The sequence below is a fragment of the Camelus ferus genome, chromosome 17 (assembly GCF_009834535.1).
Source record: "Camelus ferus isolate YT-003-E chromosome 17, BCGSAC_Cfer_1.0, whole genome shotgun sequence".
NCBI lineage: Eukaryota > Metazoa > Chordata > Mammalia > Artiodactyla > Camelidae > Camelus > Camelus ferus.
The window spans coordinates 48,134,205-48,159,232 of record NC_045712.1 but is presented as its reverse complement, the minus strand read 5'-3'; the positions used below and the strand labels follow the sequence as shown (position 1 = coordinate 48,159,232).

The 25,028-nt window shown below is 41.7% G+C and overlaps 1 protein-coding gene across 1 annotated transcript in view; it reads left to right on the top strand.

Moving 5' to 3' along the window:
• LOC116657038 (formin-like protein 5) overlaps positions 1 to 25,028 on the top strand; it is a 463,369-nt gene that overhangs the window by 414,025 nt on the left and 24,316 nt on the right. The window contains exon 6 of the mRNA XM_032458015.1: positions 22,532 to 22,705. Within this exon, the coding sequence (XP_032313906.1) occupies positions 22,532 to 22,705 (174 nt within the window). The remainder of the gene's footprint in view (positions 1 to 22,531; positions 22,706 to 25,028) is intronic.

Genomic DNA, 25,028 nt, shown 5'->3' with positions numbered 1-25,028 from the left:
TTCTTATTGAATATGGCGAGTACCTATGAACACTATTAATTTATGTAACTTGATTCTGAATCCATCCACCTTGCTGAAATCTCTTTGTATGTCTCTAATTTTAAGGTTAATCCTATGCAGAGGCATATGTTATGCTGAAATAGAGTTTAATTTTTTTTACTTTTGTCACTTTTTTTCTTGTCTTATTGAATTGGCTAGCATATCCAATTCAGCGATGAACAAGTAGCAGAATTCTTATCTAGTTCTAGAATAAAATGGGATCACTTCTGCTATTCAGTCATAATGTATAACATTTCTTTTGTTTTCTAGTAGAATATCATTGATTAAGTGAAGTATGGCTTCCTACTGATCCCAGTGTGCTGACAATCTCTCAAAAGTAAAGCTAGTACATATATTTCCATTCAGCTATTGATGTATTGTCAGTAACAAACAACAGCAATCAACAAACACTGAAATGCATTGAATTGTTTATGCCAGGTCCTGTGTTAGGTACTCTCAATGTATTCTCTCATTTATTTCTCAAATAACCATTTTACCCAAGGAGAACCTGGGACACAAAGTTGTCATATGACTTGCCCAAAGTTACATAGTTGGTAAGTAACAATAGATAGGTTACATTAGGTAGATTCAGTCATTCTGAAACCCCTAATTTATCTTGAGGTATTCTTCTTTTGGAATACAGCTGGATTAATTTGTTAATATTTAATTTAGTAGTTTTGAATGTATGCCCATAAGTGAATGAGATTTCAGCTGCCTACCCAACCAACCTATGTAGCGTCCTGGGTAGTCTTCTTTCTTCTTCTATCTTGTACAGGATTATGTATATATGGATGTAAGGATATGCATGTGAGATAGATACTATGTTCATTAAATGTTTGACAAAACCCATGCCTGAATCTGTTTCGGTCTAGTGTCACTTTAACATGTAGAGCTTGGCTGCCTTTCATTTTCCTTTGTGAGCCAATAATAGCTTATCTACTGTGTAATACGTATTTCTCATGGAATACTAGTTAATATATTGGCTTAAAGTTAAATATAGTTTTTCTTGTCTTTCTTCCTTTCTTTGCCTTCTTAAAATTTGTAGTAAAATAATCCTGTATATCTTGGTCGTTTGCCTTTTTTTTTCCTTGAAAGTTGGCTTCTTTGTGTCTTTTTCTTTTTTCTCAAGTTCATGTCTTTCATCCTTATTTCTTCTTCAGAAAAACATAATTTCAAAAGTATTTTTCCTCTATTTTAGTGAACTTTTGAGAAAACTGACATTCAACTTTAATGAATTCTACTTTTCATTAGGTATACGTTTCATACTTTTTCTTTTATTAATTCCTTCTATTTTATTTAGTTTATTTCCTTGATTTTAGGGGACAGGGAAAAGATCTTTATGCATTAATTTCCATTTTCTTTCTACTGTAGCTTCTGAGAGCCTCTCTAATTTTTGTGATCTAAGATATAGTCCATTTTAGTCAGTGAATTATATATCTTATGAGAAAATGTATATTCTTATTTTGGCGTTCAAAGTATTATAGATATGTGTATATATGTGTTAGTCTAGTCTCCTAATTATTATATTTAAATAGTCTATAGCACTGCTTTTTTGGCCTCTTTGACCTGTCAATTTCTTTGACAGGCAAGTTAAAATTTTCTATTCTAACTGTGCATTTGTCCACTTTCCCTTGCATCTTACTTCTTTTTGCTCTTGAAATTCATTTCAGTTATATGCTTAAAGTTTTTAAGGTTCCATTTTTTGGGTAGATTATTCCCTGATCTATAAGAAATATCCAGTGGTTCCCATTTTATTGGTTTTGACTTTGAATTCCGTATCAGCATGAATTACTTGGGTCGATGTTCTATTTTTTTTGAGTTTAAAGCATCATTGTAATGCTGGCTTTATATAATTGCATGTATTTGTCGGCATCATTTTTTTTTCAATTTTTTGTTGTGATAAAATATATAACATAAAATTTACCATCTTAACCATCTTTAAGTGTATATAGTTCAGTGGTATTAAGTACATTCGTATTGTTGTGATTAGTTAGCATATGCCAGAATTTCCTTCCTTTATAAAGCTGAGTAATATTCCATTAAATGTGTAAACCACATTTTACTTATTCTTCATCTGTCCATAGAGACTTGGGGTACTTCTGTGTTTTAGCCATGATGATTACTGCTGTATAAACATGGATGTGCAAATATTTCTTTGAGATCCTGCTTTCAGTTGTTTTGAATATGTACCCAAAAATGAAGTTGCTGGATTATGTAGAAATTTTTTTTTGTTTAGTGTGGATTATGTAGAAATTTTATTTTTAATTTTTTGAGGAGCCCCATACTGTTTTCCACAGCAGCTGTACCATTTTACACTTCTACCAACAGTACGTGAGTTCCGGTTTCCCCGCATCCTCACCAACACTTGTTATTTCCTGTTTTTGTTTTTGTTTTTGTTTTTGTTTTTGTTTTTGTTTTACAGTAGCCATCCTAATGAGTGTGAAATAGTGTCATCTTATAGTTCTGATTTGCATTCCAGTTGTGGGTTCATTTTTGTTCTTAAGATTTCCTATGAGTCCTTCAGCAAATGCTGCATCTGCTTCCCAGCAACCGTCCTAGAGATGTAGGTGAGCTTCTTTGCTGAGAAGGGTGTGCTCCAGGTTATTCCCAAGGACAGTGGGAGATTCTGAAAGGTGCCAATCGCTTTGGAAGGGACCCTTCCACCTTTCTGGGTGCCATCAGCATTAGATTCTGCCTTGCCTTTTTTGAAGAAAGCATCCCCACTCTTCAAATGCAAAGTTCCCGTCATTCATTCAATGAATATTCCATGAGAGCCCATCATGTTGTCAACAGTGAACAAAGCCGATAAAGTCCATGCCTTCATGGAGCTCACATTCTAATGAGTGGAGACAGATAGTAAATAAAGGAAAAAGTAAATGTATAATATACCAAGTGGAGATAAGGGTTTTGGAGAAAATGATAAAAGGTTGTATTTGTTCTCTATTGCTGTGTAAGAAATTATCACTAACTTAGCATCTTGGAATAAGATGAATTTATTATCTTTCCTCTGATCAGGATTCTAGCGTGGCACACCTGGCTTCTCTGCTCAGGACCTCACAAGGCTGAAATCAAGGTGTCTGCCAGGGCCACTATCTAATCTGAGGTATGGGGTCCTCTTCCAAGCTCATTTGGGTTGTTGGCTGAATCCAGTTCATTTCACTTACAGCGCTAAGATCCGTGCTTTCTTTGCCGTGTGTTTACCAGGGGGCCGTACTCAGCTTCTAGAAGTCACCATCCATTTCCTGCCACATGGTCCTGTTCTCAACACAGCAGTTGCTTACTTTAAGATCAGCAGGAGAAACTCTGCTGCTGTGAAGCTCTTACTTCCTCTTTGACCCGTAGACCCAGACTGAAAGGACTCCTGTGGTGAGGTTGGGTCCACCCAGATAATCTTCCTTTGGTAAAATCCACTGCGCTATATAACGTAACCTAACCAAGGAGGTGCAATCCATCGGTTTCCCAGTCCCAGGGGGTATGGAACACATAGTCACCAAGAGGTGGGGGTCTTGAAAACCATTTTAGAATCGTGCCTACTACCGGAGTGAGGAGTGTATAGGGCAGGACAGGGTGAGCATCGTGTGAGGTTTTTGGAGAAAGAGTTTTTTTTTCCCCCAGGATGAAGGAATAGCAAGTACCAAGTCTCTCAGGCCAGAGGATGCTGAGGATATGGGAGAGACAGCAGGGGGGCCAGCGTGGCCAGCGTGGCTGGAGCAGAGTGATTGAGGGGAAGGAGAAGGGGAGGAGAGATCAGTCTGGCAGGCTCAGATCAAGGAGGGTCTTGGAGGCCATTGTAAGAACTGTGGCTGTTACTCCAAACTCTTGTTGGTTTCCTTGTGTGGTATCACAACTTCAAATTATGATTTTGAAAACAAAAAGTTTATGAAAACACTTGTGAACCCCAAACCTGAGTACCAGTGGATGACAGAGGTTCTCAGTTGGTGGTGGAAGCAGTTGATGGGATGAGGTGTGGAATGAGGACATTGACACGCTCAGTGTTTTAAAACAATTAACAAAAATTGTACATTTTCCTGTAGTGAAGCTTCTGGATGGGATAAAAATGTTGGGACATGCACACACACACACGTAATATTCCATAGTACTTAATGATGTTTTCAATGAGACTAAATCTATACCATTTTTAAATCTAAAGACTGTTTTAATTTCAACTTATACAAATAAAATTGCATGCCTTGCCTGATTTTAACTATGATTTACTGATGATATTTTGATTTTTTTTTTTAATTTACGGATTTGATCCTAGGAAGTTGGGACTTAATGATATGACAAGAAATGTGATATTAGCTTCTTTAATTGAGCCACCTGTGTTTCTTACATGACTGCAAAATCCAATCTTCGGGGTCTACTTAGGCATCCTGAAGAAAAATAAAACAAAAAAATCTCTAGAATCAGTTTAGTAAGTCAGGGCTTCTGCCTGAAAGGGTTACTGCCATGTAACCTAGAAACCATCTTGCAATCTTGGCAGTTTTCTGACTGTGGAGATGGAGGTAATTCCTATCCAGCTTTCCTACTCCCACTGCATCTTTAAAAGTGATGTAGTGAATTCCTAGGCATTTCTCAGACCCTTACCTGGCTGTTTCAATGCTGCTCCAAGATCTGACAATTTTTCTTCCCCTTAGAATTTCTTTTTCTGCCAAATCCCCTCCTCGCCAACAGAGTCACCATCTGCTACACTTGTGGGGACCGAGGCTTCACTGGAACTCCTCTGTTGGTTTTATTCCAACATCCAAACCATTGTAGTATACTTCTGGAGCAGTCTCCCACGCTACAGCTCCTCCTGTAAGCTCGAGCCATCCCTTTTGTTGATGTAGGCGACCTCAAGGCAGATGTTCTAGAAGCAGCCTTTTACCACTTGCCTCCCACTGGCCATTAGTGCTTGCAGGGGGTGAATGGCCTTCAGGCAGGATACAGTCCTCAATATGTCTGTAGAAACTATGGATATGGGGAGAGAGGATGGATTGGTAGAGGATCCGAGAGTTAGAAAACCACAGCTCTTCCACCAGCTGGCAGAGAGCATCCCCATGAGGCCACTGCGACAGGGTTGGTAGGGAGTTCACTGTCCGATCACAGGTAGTTGCGTGTTCCTGTGCGATACATCTTCAGATGGAAACCTGGCTCTTGAGGGCCCTTTCCCATAAATCTTTCTTTTCTCTTGCTTTTATCTTGTCTCCTTTGTTAAATGTTTTTTTGGACCCTTCTGGTTCTTTCTCCTACTTCTGGTTTTGAGATTTAGCCACTGAGTAGAGGGCAACCTACACTGAGGGTGAGAAGCGTGTGTTCTGGGGTTGAAGATATTTATTTGTGAAACTTCATTTCATGACTTGCTAGCTCTAGCCTCAGAGTCCTCAGCGGTGATCTCAAACATGGTTCTTGTGGAGGTGATTTAAATGATGCATACAAAGTAGTGAGGGGTAGTGACGAGGGTGTTCATTCTCTCCATCTCTCTCTCCTCACTCCTCGTGTATGTTTGTCAGTGTGTATGTGTGTCACATGCATATCTGTACAAACACACATCTAAGGTGATTTGCGCTTCCTTCAAGTTTATTTGATTCTTTCCTTTATACTCTTCTAAGAGCCTACTCACTTCTCTCTTATTCCCTGGAAACGTGGACTCCTGAGCAGACTCTCACTGTCTCATATTTAAAGGAAGAGAAGAGATAAAGAAAACTGTTGCCATGCACAGATCTGGCTGAATTATATCTATTTTGTAATGATGGAAAAAATGCATAGATAGTATAATATGTGTTTATGCATGCATATGAATTCCCACGCAATCGCCTGAACCCTTTAAACCCCATTTCTCATATTTGCGAACATTGTCTCTAGAGTGAATTGGCTTGGTAGCAGCACTGGGGAAAAAGAAACCAAGAAACTCCGAATGATCTTCTTCTTTGCTGAGAACTGTAGCATGAGAGGTGGTTGTGAAGCACATGCAAAAATGGTAATTATACTTGCAGAGTGAGATTCCCTTAAAGGTGAATTTACTAGTCAGTATTAACTAACCACTTTTCTCCTTTATCCCTATATTTGTCTGCTCAGGCTGGCATAACAAAGTATCTTAGACGAGGTGGCTTAAACCACAGGAATTTATTTCTCACAGTCCTGAGGGCTGAGAAGGTTGAGATCAAGGTGCCATCAAATTCCATTCCCGGTGAGGGCTCTCTTCCTGGCTTGCAGAGAGCTGCCTTTTTGCTGGGCTGTCATGTGGTAGAGTTAAGAGAGGATTAATTTCTCTGGCGTCTCATCTCATCAGGACACTAATCTCACCATGGGGACCCCACCCTCATGACCTCATCTAAACCTAATTACTTCCCATAGGCCCCATCTCTAAGTACCTATCACAGTAGGAGTTAGGGCTTCAAAATATGACTTTTAGGGGCAAACAATTCAATCTATAGCAGTCCCCTCCTTGAAAATTGACTTTTCCCTCAAAATAGCTCCAGGTTCTCAGCCTTCTGATTCATTTTATTTTTAGTGTATGTGTTTATTGATTGACTTGGTTTCTCAGGAACATTATCTTGTAAAATAATTTCAGATCTTTTGCTTTTGGAGCATGGTCAAAAGTATGTGCCTCTAACCTGCAGTTTTCTAACTTTGTATTTAGACCTCTTCATCTTTGTTTCTGTAGGAAATTTCCAGTGGCTTATTCCATAGATCTGTGGGGCACAATACTGATAGATACTTTAATTTTCCCACCAAAACACTATTTTCTTCATCGCTGCCAGACTCATCAGTACCACTGTTTTGCAGACCTACCATCTTGGTGAGATTTTCCTCCCTTTGGATTTCCTGATCAATTGCTTTGTGTAATCCCATGAAGAAATGTATCATTTGATGAAAGCCTTTTCTTTCAGTGTCTTCTATTTTCATACCCCCCACGCTGGACGTTAGGCAAAGTACAGAGAGAAATTAAAAAGTTGACTGTCTGAAACAGGGCTCAGCAAACTATAGCAAGCCCAGTCCAGCCCACGGCCTATTTTTACAAATAAAGTTTTATTGGCACCTCACCAAGCCCATTCTTTTCCAAGTTGCCTGTGGCTACTTTCACCCTGTGATGGCGGAGTCAGATGACTGCTACCAAGACTGATGGTGCACAAGACTGTAATATTTACTATCTGGTCCTTTAGAGAAAAAAAAACTTGTCTACTCCTGTCCACGGGTATGTGTATGTGTGTCTGTAATAGGGTAAGATGGAAATATTTGCATAAACACATATTCTAATACTTGTGAACTTAGATATAGGTGCCACCAAAAAAAAAAAAAAAAGATGTAAGTCCCAGTGTGCTGCAGTGACGAAGGTGAAAGCAATCATGTTTGCGGAAGGGCTGCCAACCGAGGAAGGCTTCGCAGAGGAGCTCGCGTCGCGGGAGAACGTCTGAAAATTGGTATCGTTTTCACAACGTGACGTTAGCAGAGGCAGTTTTTTTCCAATAAATATTTAGTTGGTATCTAATGATGTATTCAAATAGCTGGAAAGTGTATCTAAGGTGAAGCTCTGTCTGAATGTGCTTGGTCTTTCTGCAGGACCTAGCACAGGGCTGGTGTATTTAATTAGCTTATGAAATCGTGTGTAACAAATGCCCAATAACATTCTACAGCGTAAACCATAAAAGTGTTGAAGAGGCATAACTTCTGGCAGGACTTCTTGGAGAGGATGCACTGGAGTGTCATTGCAACTGAAGTGGTGTGGATGGTAGGACAGAGCTTGGGTGATGATTACTAGTTTTTACTAAGATTCATTTGTTCCTGCAGGCTTAATCCTCTGACACCCAAGTCCAACTTTTCAATCAGTGATGACTTTCACGGCTGGTGGGGAGTACATTATTTTCCTTACAATGAAAACTACCCCATCGTCTGTGTTCTTTGAAGTAGGAACTCAGTGAGTGGCATTAATATTAGAAAGAGCTTCATGCCAAGGGCAAACTGCTCTTGGGACTTTGCCCTACTTTGCAGCATGGAAACAGTAATTTTATAGAATTTTCCACTAATAAGTTACTCCTTATGTCTTTGGCTGATGGGAATTCATTTTTTCGGATACTGGGCTTAATTGAATTAGCTCACCACCTTAAGCTTATACTAATAACTTTGATGATGGCTTTAAGCTTTATGCCTTCTCAGCTCAGTCCATCTGCATGGTTTTAGTTACTGATGATTTCACAGAGTTTTCCAGCCCAGAGTTTTCCTGAATGCCAAGCCCACAGTTCTCCACATGGTAGACACATAGACATCTCAGCTTCAATTTCTTCAAAATCGTATTGTTCATTTTTTAATTGAAGTATAGCTGATTTACAGTATTCAGTTTCAGGTGTTATGGCATAGTGATTAAGTATTTTTACAGATTATACTCCATTAAAAGTTATTTTGAGATAATAGCTGTATTTCCCTGTGCTGTACAGTTACCCTTGTTTATCTGTTTTATACAGGGTAGTTTGTGTCTCTTAATCCCATACCCTAAATTCACCCCTCTCCCCTTTCCTAGCCCCTTTGGTAACTAGATTTTTTTTTTGCGTCTGTGAGTCTGTTTGGCAGGTTACATTCATTTGTATTATTTTTAAGATTCTACAAATAAGAGATACCATACTGTATTTGTATGTCTTTGACTTATTTCACTAAGCATAGTATTCTCTAGGTCCATCTATGTTGTTGCAAATGGCAGAAGTATGTTCTTTTTTATGGCTGAGTAACATTCCATTGTATACATATGTATACACCACATCTTCTTTATCCAGTCATCTGTTGATGGACACTTAGGTTGCTTCCTGATCTTGGCTATTGTGTATAGTGCTGCCATGAACATCGGGGTGCATGTATCTTTCCAAATTTGTGTTTTTGGTTTTTTGGATATATATACCCAGGAGTGAAATTATTGGATCATATGGTGGTTCTATTTTTAGTTTTTTGAGAAATCTCCACACTGTTTTCCACAATGGCTGCACCAGTTTACATTCCTACCAACAGTGTACAAGGGTTCTCTTTTCTCCACATCTTCACCAACATTTGTTATTTGTAGACTTTTTGATGACAGTCATTCTGACAGGTGTGAGGTGATATCTCATTGTGGTTTTAATTTGCATTTCTCTGCTGATTAATGATACTGAGCATCTTTTCATGTACCTGTGGCTATCTGCATTACTTCTTTAGAAAAATGTCTATTCAGGTTTTCTGCCCATTTTTTAATTAGGTTATTTGTTTTCTTGATGTTGAGTTGTACGAACTGTTTATATATTTTGGATATTAGCCCCTTATCGGTTATATCATTTGTAAATACTTTCTTCTGTTCAGTAGGTTGTCTTTTTGTTTTGTCAATGGTTTCCTTTGTTGTGCAAATGCTTTTAAGTTTAATTAGGTCCCATTTGCTTATATTTGCTTTTATTTCCTTTGCTTTAGGAGACAGATCCCAAAAAATATTGCTGCAATTTATGTCAAAGAGTGTTCTGCCTACGCTTTCCTCTAGGAGTTTTATGGTTTCTGGTCTTACTTTTGAGTCTTTAATCCATTTTGAGTTTATTAGAGTATATGGTGTCACACTGAACTTCCCAGGGAGCTGCCCTCTCTGGCACACAGTCAGGGCCCTTCCTTCAGTGGCTCCATCTTCTCTTCGTCTGGGACACTCCTCTCCATCTTGCAGATTCTATTTCAACATCGCTTTTTCCAGTTTCAATCTGGCAACTTCCTTCACTGCTGTCATGTTATGGTAGGGCCTCTGAGGTATATTCTCATTTTATGATGTCTCTTCCCATTAAAACAATCACTATTTATGTGTTTATTCAAGTGCCTGTCTCCCTCACTAATTATTAATCCCTATTAATCTCTTTTTCATTGTTGTAGTCCCAGCCTCTAAGCAATACCTGGTCCATTATGGTCCCTCATTAAATAAGTGTTTAATGAGTGAATGGAGGGAGGGTCCAGGTGGACCACTTACCGTGAGCTGGATGTGGTTCCAACTGCAGAGACAAGAAGATGCTTCACTTCCACCCTAACATCACTCACTGTCAGGCCTTGAAATCCCTTTTTTTCAAGCTGAAAAACTCGCTTACCCCTTGATGTTAAGCTATTGAAAGAGTGGTACGAGTCTGTTTCCTTTTATCTTACTGTCATTTTTATAGGCTGATTTCCTTCTGGGGGCTCTGCCCACTCCAGCCCCAGCCACTCTGGGATGTCCTCAGGGGCACTGGCTTCCACCCCACTCACACAGGAGCTGCAGCGGGCACGGGCTCGTTGGGTGTGCGCTGTGCCAGGGATTAGCTGTAAAGTGACTCTCAGCATGGAAAAGAAAAATAAGTACTAGGCTCGGTTGTTTGGATATAAAGAAATTCAGCCTCTACTAGGTTGAGTTTTCTTTTTTAATTTTTGAGGAAAGAGAGGAAAGGTAAAAGAAGGGAGAGAGGAAAGGTAAAAGAAGGGAGAGAGGAAAGGAGAGATAGAAGGAGGGAGGGAAAGGGGGGAAAAGGGAAGGAAGGAGGTTTTCATAAATTTCAGTCCCCAAAGTTACATGCTTGTATTGTTTTAAAAATAAAAAAATAAATAGTGGGATTTTAATTCAGTGATAATTACTAGTAACTTCTAATGAGTATGACACTTTATTAGATGTTTTATGGTATTATTTAATCCCAATGACAATCTTATGAGGTAGGTTCTGTTGTGAGTTTAACTTTACCTAACGCTTTGGTGACACTGCTGGTCACCAAATACGTGGGGGATTTTCCCACACCAAGCCGGTGACACCAGCCGGGTGTCCTATGTTTAATTCTGTTCTGACACTGTCTACCTGTAAATAGTGTCGGAACCCACAGGTTGGAGGCTCAGTCCTATAAGCCTGCCCCTCCTCCCCACCTCCCCACCCCTTGCCACCCACCTCAGATGCCAGTCACAAGTCCAGATTGTCATCTGTGCTTCTGACCAACCCCAATAGATCAGAAGTTCCCATGACCCCCTCCTCGAGCAGCTCACAGAACTCAGGAAACAGTTTACTTATTGGATTTCCAGTTCATTAGAAAAGAGTGTGATACAAAGACAGATACACATCCAGAGAGGAGAGAGGTGTAGGGCGAGGTGTGTGGGGAGGGGCGCAAAGCCCTCCTCCTCACACCCCCACCTGGTCACCCACCTCAGACTTTTGGGATTTGGATGGAGGCTTCACCATGCAGGCATCACCAATCACTAGCTCAGTTTCTGGCCCCTCTCCCCTCTCCGGAGCATGAGAGATGGGGCTGAAAGCTCCAAAGCTCCTTCTCATCATGGCTTGGTCTTTCCGGTGACCAGCCCCCACCCAGAGTCACCTCATCAGGGCAAAAGACACTGCTGGAATTCCAGGGGATTTAAGAGCTCTGGGTCAGGGACAGGCATGGGCGATGGTGGGGGAGGGGGCAGAAACCAATATATATTTCCATTGTTTCACAGCTGACCCCCTGGTCTCTGACCATGGACCACCCCACAGCAAAATGATATACAGCTCAGCAGATGCTGGCATGTTGCAGAATCCCACTCAGTCGTTAGTCATTCGAGCAGTCCAGCATCACATCCCATGAAAACTGTCTCCCTGGGCGAGGCCACTCTGGTTGGCAGGCTTCCGTTTGGTCTTGTCAGGTTGCAAAAATCAGGAGTGGTCTCGGCAAGCACGTGTTTGCACTTTCAGACATCTGGTGTCATTGTACTAAGAGACAACGTCTCCTCTTGCTCTGGGCCTCTTTTGCAGTATTACCATAATATTGGATTTCCCTCATGACATAATCATACATTCATTCTTTTATCCTCAGCTACTATTCTTTGTACTCTTTATTTATACCAAAATGTTTCCACCTTTGGAAGGGACACTAGGTTTAGCCATGGTGCTGGTCTGGCATTACCAGTCTGGCGACTGGTCTACCAAGCCCATTCGCAGTTCAGACAGGGTAAGCTCACACAGGTGCAGAGCCCGTGGGTGGTTTTCACCAGCAGGCAGTATTGCTGTGTTCACCGTCAGCCCCAGTGGTGCCAGGTGGGGTGAAGGCACCCCCCGCCCCATCAGGCCCTTAGGAATTCTAACACAAAGGTTTAAAGGCATAGTTGTTACTGAGTCCAAACTTGTTCTGCTCACGGCACAGCAGGTCAATAAATTGGGAGATAAGGTGTTAAGCAAGGAGTAACAACTTTATTTGGAAAGCCAGCAGATCAAGAAGGTGGGGGACTAATGTCCTGGAAAACCATCTTCCCCAAGTCAGAATTCAGGCTTCTTTTATATTAAAAAGGGGAGGGGATGTGGTTGGTTGCTGCAGACTCCTCTGTTCTTGCAGCCCTCCACGTGGGTCAGGTCATGGTGTCCCTGTAAACCTCCAAGACAAATCTTATCCTCTGTTCTGCAACTTTTTATCTATATGTGAATAGGAAAGTGTTACACCCTTCAAGGTCAGAGCCTTGAGAATGAGCTGTCCTGTGTATTTCAGGCTCTAGGCAACATTCTTTTATGAAAGGTGCTGAACCAGCAGGACTCAGCACAGGAAACAGCACAGAGGTAGAGCCAAAGGACCAGATCTAATATGGAGTCAGCTCTGTTCTTCCCTCTTACATAATCACAGTTTCTTGCTTAGGAATCGTCCCTGTTTGCCACACTTGTGGTTGCAACCCTGGTCCTGTGATCACTCCAACAGGTAGGAGGGAGACGTAAAAACTGAGGTGACACAGGGAAGAAAGGAAAGAAAGTATAGTCATTTTACCTGCAGTCTCTCCTCTTGGCAGGAACCGCGTAGTCACGCCAGCATCCTGAGGGTATGCAACTTCCCCAAAGTTAGAAATCTGAGAGAGAGCAGAGCCCGGCTCTGGCTTACCTGATCCTTTCCCAGAAAAGCATGTGAAAGCAACTGAGAGCATGTGAAATTTCCTCTCCATTGCATTCATGGCAAAAGCCCTCTTCCCAATATCCAAGGTACTGAGTCACTGTACTTTGTGATGGCCAGGACATCTCCGACACTATCCTAACAGAGGCTCCCTCATTAGGAAGGGGCAGTTCCTAACGCCTGGAACAGTGTGGCTGGTCCATCAGAGCTGGGGAGGCTCCAGGAACTACTGGTCCGGGGCAGACACGGGGGGAGCAGGGAGTGACCAGTGCACCCTTGCTGGTCTGGGCTCAGACCTCAGTCGAAGCTGAGAAAGCACACAGAGGCTGGCAAGGGCCTGACAGCATGACCACAGAGCACACAGAACCTTCTGTCAGATTCCACCCTTTGAAGTTCTGAAGCCCGACATTAACGGTGGAATGAAGCACCAGAGAGCACCACGTTTTATGATGATTTTCTCAAAAGGGCGTCTGATGAGTAAAGCTCACTCAGATAATTTATATTTACAAGTCAAGAACAAAACAGTGTTGGGAAAATAAAGACAGTCCCCGTGTCAGGGGAGCCCCAGGAACAACCACACAACCCCCCAAAGCCTGATTTTTCCTCAGAGAAGTCAATCTGTGGAGTCGGAGCAAGAGACTCATCTTTGAGGAATGTTACAAAAGCCAGGACGTCAGACAAGAGAAGACGTCTTCTGTTCCTCCGGGGCAGGGAGGTGGGAGAAGAACTTGAAAGTTTCTCCCCAGTTCCTTGTGTAGCCTCCTTCCTTTTGAGTGTCATAACTTAGATCCGCTTAAAAGGATTTATGTGAAAGGAGCTTCTTAGACCACAGGGCAGTTTGTCTCTGTGTCTCAGGCCTTTGTAAGTGAACAAAGTAACCACTTGTCCCACACGGGGAGCAGAGAGGGGTTTGGTGTGGGTTTACTGTCCATTCAGGCTCTGTTTTCAGCTGGTGGTAAGTGAGACCTTTAGAACCGCACAGCGGGATCCTTTGCTTGGGGCACGGGGTAGGGGGAGGGCTTTGAAAAACCTATTGAGACGCTGAGAGCTGTTGGGGAGAAACTGTTCTTTTTAGACTTCCTCACGGCCAGTACGGGAAATAAACACACACAGGAAGTCATTTAGCCTCTCCGTGAACTCCGTGTTGACATTTGCTTACCAGGAAGCTCGTTGTGGTACTTGAGAAATGTGAGTATGGGTGTGCGTACACGTGTGTGTGTGCGTGTGTATAGGCACATGTATGTACATGTGTGTAAACATTTTCTAATCCTCCCGTACCACAATGTTTATGATGTGATGCTAAAAATAATAATAGTGGGGGAAAAAAGAATGACACAATAAACAGAGTTATGGATGCCTTTTATAACACTGTGCTTTTGGGAGTAGTAGCTAGATATAAGTGGTATATTTCTTTTTTTTAAATTGAAGTATTGTTGATTTATAATGTTCTGTTAATTTCTGGTATACAGCATAGTGACTCAGTTATACATTGATATATATGTACACACACACACATATATGTTCTTTTTCATATTCTTTATCATTATAGGTTATTACAAAATATTGAATACAGTTCCCTGTGCTGTACAGTAGGACCTTGTTGTTTATCTGTTTTATGTATAGTAGTGTATATCTGCTAATCTGGAACTCTCAATTTATCCCTTCCCTCCTTTCCCCACTGGTAACCATAATATTTTTTCTGTATCTTTGAGTCTGTCTCTGTTTTGTAAATAAGTTCATTTGTGTCATTGTTTTAGTTTCCACCTATAAATGCTGTCTATAGGTGGCATATTTCTAAACCAATCTTGAACCGTCTGCTGCTTGGCCTTTCTCACATGTACCTTGCAGTGTTTTTACACTAGCTGCTTGACCCACGATGTCATCCTTCTGTGTAATGTTTGATTCACACTTTTCATCTTTACTCACATGGTTCTTGCTTTAGAGCCAAAACAGCTTTAAAATCTCCAGGGAAGGGTCACTGAATACCTAATGTCAACTGGAAATACTGACTTAAACAGCCAAAGAAGAACAATAAGGGCCTTTCACAGGAGAAAATGAAGGGACGGGTGAAGGGAAAGGACACCATGTCCCCGAAGTAACCATTTGGTTGTTGGGAAGAGAATCCTGCCCACACGAGGAAGGTGAAGGGGGAGTCCCTGGGATGGTTCATGGGATTCCTGTGAAACATGCTAAGGCCTCCAGGGGACCTGAAAGCCCTTGTTTCTCTCTCCATCTGGGCCACGTGGTCACTCAGCCCTGCTTCTTCCTGCACATCTGCTCCTTTCACTTGGTGGAGTCAGTGGCCATTTAATTGCAGTTTCCACTCCAGATCACCTAAGCAGGAAAGAAGGATTTCATATCTGGATCAGGAATACAGGAGCAGGAGTGCCGCCAGGTGTTCGGAGCGACTGGAGCCAAAAACTATAAAAGTCACCCAGAACTGAAGTGTTTCTCCCACCTCCGTTAAGCATGAGTGTCTCTTGTCTCTTGTCTCCATGACTGTTTAAACTTTCTTTCCCCCCACCCCTCCCCCTCACTTTCACTGGGGCTCCCCGCACCTCGCCCAGATGGGTTGTGTTTGTTTTCACATTCATACAACCAAACCTTAGTACTTACTTTATATTGCTTCTGAGTTCAAGTGCCCAGTGCAGATTTACAAATCATTGGATGGTGATTTTATATTTCCAGGGGAAGTCATCTGGTCGACTCAGATTGGGTCAGTTGACTAGCTGGTTCCATCAAACTCAGGTTTGGGAGGTCACCTGCAATAACCATATCTATACAGGCATATACTGTGTTCAGCAGGACACTGGGAAGACTAGCTGGGCTGCTAAGCTGGTGAAACGTGTCTACTACTATGATACTAAGATTATTATAAGACCCTCTGATCTGTTGGTATATATAGAATATTCCAGTGTATTATAATAGTATTGTTACAAAGGATATACATTCTCCTTAAGACTACTAACTTTAGCAGTATTTTTAGGGTACCATGGGATTATACTGAAAATAATTTCAGTGTAAGTTTATTGACTGTATTTCTAGAATTATCCTGCAGTTCCTTCCTGCTGAGAAGCACATTCACTGATGGAGACTGAGGGACTTTTAAAGGAGACAACATGGTGGGCAGTTTGAGTTGGCTATTGTGTCATCACTGGCCGTTGAACTTGAGTTAACGGTGGTGCACTATTACGTGGTCATGATATCACCAATAGGGCAAGATGGTGTTATTCCATCACAGTAAGTCCTGCTAACAGCAAGCTGTGCCCGCGTCGCACAGCAGTTTCATGCTCTTTTGGATCACTGACTGTCTCTCTATAATTATATTAACATATATTTATGGTGGTTCTCTCTTCATTTCTCTTTCAGTTGGGGTATGAGGTTCATTCCTCAGCCTTGTTCTTTGGAGATGACAAGTTTTTAATCATATAACCAACCCTAATTCTGCATTCACTGAACCTGTAATCCATAGCTCTGTCCCTTGACTAGCTGTGTGTCCTTAGGGAAGTTGCATAACCACTGTCGTCCAGGTTTCTTCATCAGTAAAATGTGGATAACAACCCCTCTGTGATTGGATTGTCCTCAGGATTTGGAGAGACAGTGCATATAACACACATAGTAGCAGGTGTCATTAAACAGTGCTGTTATGATCCCTGCCCTTGTACTTACTATTCTCCGAGAGGTAGTTGTAGTAGCTGCCTCGGGAGACCAAACCCCACAGACCCACCCCGGCTCATCTCTGATTTCAGCTGCAAGTGTGATGGACAGTTTTACTCATCAGGCGTTGACAGCATCTTACCTGAGTTTACCTGCGTGTCTCTCCACTTTCTGCCCAGGCCCTTCTCTGATGCCGACAGAGCTCGCTCTCCCACGCCCAAACACAGCTTGGAAGTGCTGTGTTCCCTAGAGGGCAGCTCTTACCCAGTAGGGGACAGAGGCCAGTCCACAAATACTCCAGCCCCTCATCATTCAGTGGATAATTTCTCAGTGGCATTTTGAACCTTTTTCAGAGGTCTCAGCAGAATCCAGTGCTTTTTACTTTAGAGCATATATACACACTTATGCAGACTTTTTTTTTCTCATTTTCTGACCCAGTCTCACATTTTCTTCCCTCTTGATTTTTGTAACTACCCTCCCCCACCCCTCAAACAAACAACCAACCAATCCTTGCCTTAGAATCTATTTTAGAGAAGATCCAAAGACAGTGGAAAAACAGGGCTGTTGAGAATGTGGATTATGCTGTCCCTTGTATGGATTTGACTCTCAGCTCCTTCCTAGTTCTGTTACCCTACATTTTCAAGTTACCTCGTTTCTTTCTGCCTGTTTCCTCACCTATAAAATGCAGATAATAATAGGAACTACCTCCAAATGTTGTCATGAGTAATGCATGAGCAATCGCAGTGTGAGCATGAGACACTTAGAGCGTGTCTGATGGGTGGCAAATTGCACGTGCGTGTCATGTCTTACTATCTCCCCGGAGCACTCATTCAGTTGTGTCTCTAAATCTTACAGTGTCGCTTATTCTGTTCTTCCTCATTACATTGTTTTCCTAGTGCAGCCTCCTTCTGCCCCTTTCTTTTTCTTCCTTTTATTTGCTGGTGCGGATGGAGTAGATAGAACAGCAAGTGTTCCCTGGAGCATTGCACTTTCTGGAAGCGTGTAAGAGGGCCCTGCTTTTGTGCTGTGCCCTGCCCCCTGATCTGTCGGCAGACACCAGATGCTGCTGCCAGCTCTTGGTTAGTCAGAGTCTCTTTGTCCAGACTCTTTGCTCTTCTCTCTGGCTGCCTGCCTTTTGGCTGTGAGATGTTCCCTGGCATTGCTCTCAGAGGGCATGCCAAGGAGGGAAAAGCTAGCAGGACTCAGATTAGCCAATTATGGGGTATAGAAAATTAGGATTTGGGGATCGTTGTGATTCAATTTTCTGAGCCATCTCTATCCTCCATTACCATGGAAAATTCAGAACCAGCCTTTTTCAATGGCCATGTATTTTTTTTTTTATTGAGATCTAAATGAGAGATAATCAAATACACAGATCTCAAGGGTTCTACTGGGTGAGTTTTGGCAAATACATGTGTTCATGTGATGACCTTCTAAAACAAGACGGCAAGCGTTTCCATCACCCTGGAAAATTACCTTAGTGCCCTTTCTTATCAATTCTTCTCTAATCCCCAAGCATCCACTCTTATTTCTGTTGCTGCATATGTTTTCCTTAACTTGGACTTCACATACATGAAATCACATGTACTTTTCTTCCATTTTTCATCTTTTCTTTGACATGTTCTTGAGATTCATCCATGTACTTGTGTGTATCACAATTTTGTCCTTTTTTAATCCCTCGGAAGTATTATCTATTATATGAATATACTCCCCCTTTTTTTCAGAATCCACTTGCTGTTGATAGACTTGAGTAAATTCCATTTGGAGGCTATTTCAAATGCAGCTGCCACTGGTCACTCTTATAAAAGCAACTTTGTGTAAAAATCTTTTCTTTGGAGTAAACAGCTGGGTGTAGAATTGCTCGGCCTTAAATAGAAGTATGTTTCATTTTATAAGAAACTACCATGCAGTAGCTATGTCCTTTTACCCCGCCACTGACAACTTATGGAAGCCCCAGTCATCCAAAACCTCACTGACATTTAGAGTCTGTTGTGTCAGTTTCATTCCTGTTAGTTTCAGCCATTCTAGGGGGTATGGACTAGTACCTTAACGTAGCTTTATTTTCACATTTTTCTGATGGCTAATGATTGTGAGCACCTTTCCCCATGCTCACCCGCTGTCCCCATATCTATTATTGTGCACTGTCCTTTCAGGCCCTTAATGGCAGCTTAGTCAAGCCAGTTGGACCAGTATTTTTGAGGTCCTGCTCTGTTACTCAGAGGGAAAGTGTGAGTGTCTGGGGTTCCCTGGTGGATGCGGAGACAGTCAGGGAGCCCTCCACGTAGCGGCAGACGCTGTGCGTGACTTGTCCATGCTTTCTTGGCGCTTACTTTCCCAGAGCATGTCAACAATGTCCTGGAGCTCTATATGTGAGAACTTTCTTTTGGCCTATGTGTAGGGCAGGCCAGAAATGCCGGGGAATTAATGTTTCCAGGAGCAGCTGTCAGGCAATGATGAATGGGAACTGGAGGCTAAATGCACCAGCTTCTTGGCACTTTGAGTAACTCTGAAGCATGTTTTACTGTCTCCCAGGGCCCCTTGGTGGAATTGAGCCTTAATTCTCTACAGTAATGACTTCTTTAATGATGCAGACTTCTTGGCTCCTCCTTTTTCTGTCACATCTCTCATTCTCTTTCTGATTTTCTTTCTGATCACGTCAAAAATTAACCACTTGCACTCAAGTTCTTGCATTGCCATCCTCTTCTGGGGAAGCACAACTGAGGCACATATCCCCAAAGAGGCATCTTGGGACATAAGAACCGTGTGTAAGACTAAGAGATGTGATGAGACTTGATGAAGCTATGACCTTGACTTCCTGGGTAGCCACGCAAATGAAAGGGCCAGATGAATATGGCAGAAGATCAGTAATGTTGGTGCCTATTAGAAACAAAAGTCCCTATAGACGGGTGACTGAGGGTTGGCATAGATTTTCCAGGAAAGGTAGTCTGGTAGGGTCACTGAAATGTGAGCTGAGAGGAAGGGAAGACACTCTAAGAAGGAAGGTGGGTTGTAACAACAGCATGGTCATACAAATCATATTTGGAGTTACAAAAATCTGGAGCTTGAGGTTACTTTCTCTGTAAGGGAAGAAGGCTTGCATTGTTGGTTAGGATCGCATTAGAATCTCAAATGAAAGACTAGGAAGTTTGGACCTTGTCTCATGCACCGTGGAAAGCCATTGAGCATTTTTTTTCAGCAGGGAGTAACATAGTAAAGCAAGTTTCTAGAAAAAAATAATCTAGTGTCATTGTGGGGAGTCAGTCAAGACTTAAGGTAAGAGGTTCTTGATGTAGTTTTAGTGTCTCTAATATAAACCGGTAAAACCTTAAAAATGCACCGTGCTAATGGCAATGGGAAGGGCAGCATTAATTCAAGAATTACTGAAAAATTCAATAAAATTTGGTGATACTGATAATGTAAGTTGGAGAACAGATCAGTGAGTCCGAGTTGTTCTAAGGCTTCAAGGCAGTTAGTTTCAAGATACTGCCAGAATGAGCATTAACAGAATAAAGAAATTAGAAAAGGTAACATTTAGAGTAAAACAGTTAATTCATTTGATTTTATACACAATAATTTCAGCTTTGGTTCCCTTGGTGGCAATTAGTAGATTAATCATAACCTCTCTATCCAGCAGATATTTTAAGATCTGGGAGTGGAATTTAGGGGAGAGTTGGCATTGTTAAGCTGTATCTGAGAATCATCGTTTTTAGAAGGAGTACTGAAAGCTTTGACCAGGTGTGTGATCACAAAGGAGGATTCTGCCCTGGCAAGACCTCATTTAGGGCAACGAGAAAGGAAGCAAGGGTGTGAGACAAGAAGGTCCAGCCAAGAGGGACGTGGAATCAAGGAGAAAATGAAGGCAGTGATGAGGGGATGAACATGGTTAGAGGCTTCACAGGTCAAGCTGTTAGAGGCTCCAAGCAGAGGGAACGCTCTTCGGAGCCATAGATAAGGCAACATATGGGCTTGAACATATGAGGCTCTCAGCCAGTTGGGGAGCTGAAATTTACATGGAACAATACAAAACCACGTGATCACGTGCTGCCGTGTTGGAACCACGGTGTGAGAGCTGTGTGAGAGCAGGAAGTCCAGGGGTCAGCAAAAGCCACAGGCATCAGGAATGGCACCAAGCACAGGTGTAACATGGCCACGAGCTTTGTAGAAGGAGGAGAGAAAGGGCTGTGCAGGCGGGAGGGCCTCATGAATGAAACCCCTGAGTGGAGACTGATGCTGCTTGGGGACGTAATTAAACTACGAGGTGAGGCTTTTTACAAGCTTCCTTATGCATACACTGCCTGCTTCTCCAAGAACTTAAAACTGCCTGAGCTAATCTAAACGTGAAAACAGATAAAATACCTAAACATGTCTGGTCTTGAAGGAGCTAGCTGTAGAATCAACTGAGCTAGTGAGAGTGATGACTTTTAATGATCATAGAAGCAGGGCAGAAACCAAGATGCTTTCAGGGCCAAAGGTAGTTTTGTGGGTGGGTTCTATTAGTCTTTGAAGTGACTGTACATGTGGTAAAAAAAAACAGGGAATTTTTTTTATGTGTATAAATACAGAGCTTCTGTACTTAGAACCAGGCACAAATATCCTAATGTTTCAGAAGCCCACCGCTGCTGCTCCAGCACAGGTGTGTTCTAGGAGGTGTGCAGTAATGGTCTCTGGCTTTGCCCTGCTGCTCCCATGCCTCTCACTGAATGTTGAACCCTTGTAGCACACGTGCTCAGGGCAATGATGGTGATGAGCGTGGAGACAGACAGTCACATAAATTTGTCCACCTTAACAAGGTTAATTGGTTCTCCAACTTTTAGTTTAAATATTTTAAATTGTTTATAAGTAAATCACTGAATTAAATGTTCCTTTCCCTTGCCAAATAATTTGAGGCTGTTGTGAGAGAAACAGTTCTGACTCGTGCCTTTGGATTGCTGAGGTTTTTACTTTCTCTTGGTTATTTTAAATGCCCAAGAAACTGTCTTTAGAAAAGTCAGTCCTCTAAGTATCTCATGGCATAAGAATGCAGCCCAATGGGGAAATACAATCTTGGATAAAAGTTTCTTCCCCACTAGGTTTCCTGAATATAATGGCAATGAGATTAGCACATTTCCCAGTGATTGAGTTGGCATGCGCCCATAGATTTATAAATAGAATTTATTGTGAAAGTTACTGAGCTACTTGGGTAAGTAGCTATTGCAATTTGATGATAGAAAGTGTTCTCTGAAAAGAAACCATTATATGCCTTATATGCCATGGCCGTCTGGGGGCAAAGAAGGACAGAAGATACAAGTGAGTTTTGTTTTCAGTTCATTCTACCCTGTTTACAATTATGAACAACTAGATATATTTAACATTTGGCAAATTGATTGATATTTTCCTGTTCCTCTAGTTTTAATTACATTGGGCCAGTTGGGGGTAAATGATGATTTCAAATCCTTCATCCTTTTGCTGTCGTTAGGTAGTGGAATGGTGACATGTGGGAACATGTCAAGACTTCTGCTGATGTCTCCTGGAAGAGAGCAATAAAATTTGGAATCTTGGAATCTGGAGACTATTTAGAGTCAGGAACCAATCGGTGCCTCGATCCAACCCTTGTAAACTAAGATACTTGTTTACTGCATTCAGATAAACCTAATGCTGAATTTCAAAGGTGAACCTTACGATGAAAGGATATTTAGGTAATTGAAAATATCACCACTAAAGTGTATCTTCTTTCTGAAGGACGATGTGATCTGTTACAATTAGAAAAAAAAAAAACAAATTGTTTTCAGTAAGATACATTTCAATGAGACTTTGTGCTTTGGGATCCAGTCAAAATTCTAACAGTGAGAAAACACTTCTATCCTAATCAGAACCATATTTTGTGCCTCCTCGTAAGAAATCAGCCCTTTCTTTTAACCAGCCAAGTCCTGGGTCCTGATCATACATGAGGATGCAGGCTACCATTTACAGCTGACTTGGGTTTTCTACAGAGCTGTCTTTACATTGCATTTCTTTCTTCTTGATAGTCTAGCTCCACAGGGAGAGCCTATCACCCTAGTAAGTCGCGAGTGACCATGAGCCCTGGCTTCAGCTCCCAGTGGAATGGCAGCCAACCAGCCTGGAATACATACTCCTTTCCAAGAGCAAGTTTGCACTATCAGTCCCATGCCAGCTATACCTACTGTACGGGACACCCTGCTGTAAGTACCTCATTTTTCTGTATTTAGTCAATTGGATACTTTACTCAGGCACATTCTGAGTCTAGAGATGGTATCTCTCTGTTGACTGGGCAATTTTTCCAATGTTATAATGCTTCTTAAAGCACGAATATGCTAGCTCTTGAGCAAGAGAGATGAGCAATGGAGAATGTCTTACGTGTTTCAATGACATGCTTGGATGATCTTAGCTGAAAATTGATGTTTTATCTGAAGTCATTTCTAGCTGTAGTAGGCTGCCAGAACTTTCTGAATGGTGTGGTGAGGAGGCTGAATGTATGTGTGTCTCTGGTTTTATTTTATGGCTTCCTCCTGGCTGTTGCTTATGAATTTAGTTGGTAGCTCTTGCACAGGGATAGGGTAATTTTCAAAGTGGCACAGAAGAGGCAATGGAGCCTCTCACTTTCGTCACTGGCCCTGTTGATATGGTTAAACTGATGTCAACAAGTGATATAAATTCATTAGTAGGGTATTTTCCAGTTGCTGCTACACAGAACTCAGGTTGTGTAGATGACTCAAAGGGCAAGAGGAAAAAACGTTTAGTGGGGAGAAATAAACTCATGGGACTTGAGAACCTTTTAGAACAGGGTATCTGTTTCTGCTGTTGTTTTCTGTGTCTTAATCCACTTCTTATACAGTAAGATTTTTGTTGTTGTAAATTACACTTGAACACTTGGGGAGAAAACATGATGAATGTTGATTAGTAAGACATCTGTTGACTGCTAAAAATACAAACACAAAACTGGGTAATGAGAAGGTGGCTACTTGAGTTGTCTGGTCAGCCAAGTCCTCACTAAGAGGCCAGGTTTCATCTGAGATCTGAATAAAATAAGAGCTATGACTAGGCAGAGATCAGAAGGAAGAGCAGCAGAGGAAACAGAGTGAGGAAACTGAAGCAGGATTGAACTGGAATGTTCTCCATCCAGAGAGACGACCAGTTTGTCTGGATCTGGGTCTTGGAAGGACAGAGGGAGGTAAGGTCAGAGAAGTAGGCAGAGGCCAGGGTGTGCAGCACTTTGTAATCCAGGGGAAGGAATTTGTATTTAAATACAATGGGAAGCCACTGGAGTGTTTTAAGCAAGAAGACTAAATGATGGATTATCTGGGGACTTACTCTGGCTGCTGGGTGAAGAATTTCCGGTAGAGTAACAAGAAGCAAATTAGGGAGCCAAATGGTAATAATATTACATATACACCTAAATGCACACCTGCCTCTGCGCGTGTGCGTGGGGTTACTTCTGCAGAATGAGGTTGACGTTCTGCAGTAGGAGGATGATTCCTTTCTTATACAGCCTTTGATCTGTTTGATGTTCAAAATGCATGCAACTTGTATCCATAATAATAAAAGACAAGTTGCACATATTTTATGTAATTTATTTTTAGTAACTAGTTCCATACTGAAAATGTCTCATTAGCTTTTCCCCTTCAGTCATGACGTCAGGCCAGATGACAACAAATGATAATTTAATGAAATGTCTCAATTCCTATTCTTATTGGTCTCAAGGCCGTCTATAAGTAGCTGACACTGACCGAGCACTTAATGTTTCTCAAGTCCTGTACACCTTTACGTGTATTATATACGTATATCTCTTCAAAATAGCCTTAGGAGGTAGGTATTATTATTATTATCACCATTTTAAAGATTGGTGAAATAAAGCTCAGAAAAATAAACATTTTGCCCAGAGTTACACAGCTAGTAGTGGGCGTGGGATTCGAACACTGGCCTCCTAGTCTCCAGCCAGCATTCTTGTCCATTGTGTTCTATGTATTATGTTCCTTGCCATTGCATCCTGTGTCTTTTATTTTCGTGTTGAGAACATTTACATGATTGTACCTCAGAGAGAACTCTTTGTGTCTTGTAATTTAAATGTGCAGGTTACTCCTTCGAGAAGTATTTATATTTATAAGATATTTGATTTTAGGTCTGGGGGTTGGAATAGAGAATATGCGCTATTCTGTCTGGAAAAACCTCAGGGATAATTACAGGATGTCTGGCCATTTTGTTGGGGGTGTGTGCTTTAAAACCCAGACACTGATACTTCCTTTTGTGACACCACTGAGAGTAAAGTGAGTCAAGGGTGGAAAGTAGAAGCAGAAAATTAGAAAGGACTTGAAACACAGCCATGTGGGCTGCACTTCTGATTTCAAGGATACTCCAAGAATCACTCTACTTGACACTCTCCCATTATTTCAATGTTTAAAATTTTCTCTCACAGTTTCTCCCATGCCTGATCCAATGGCATTTAACTCTTGACTCCAGGATCACTGACCATTTACCTCTCCTACTGCCATACAAAAAGGATGATAT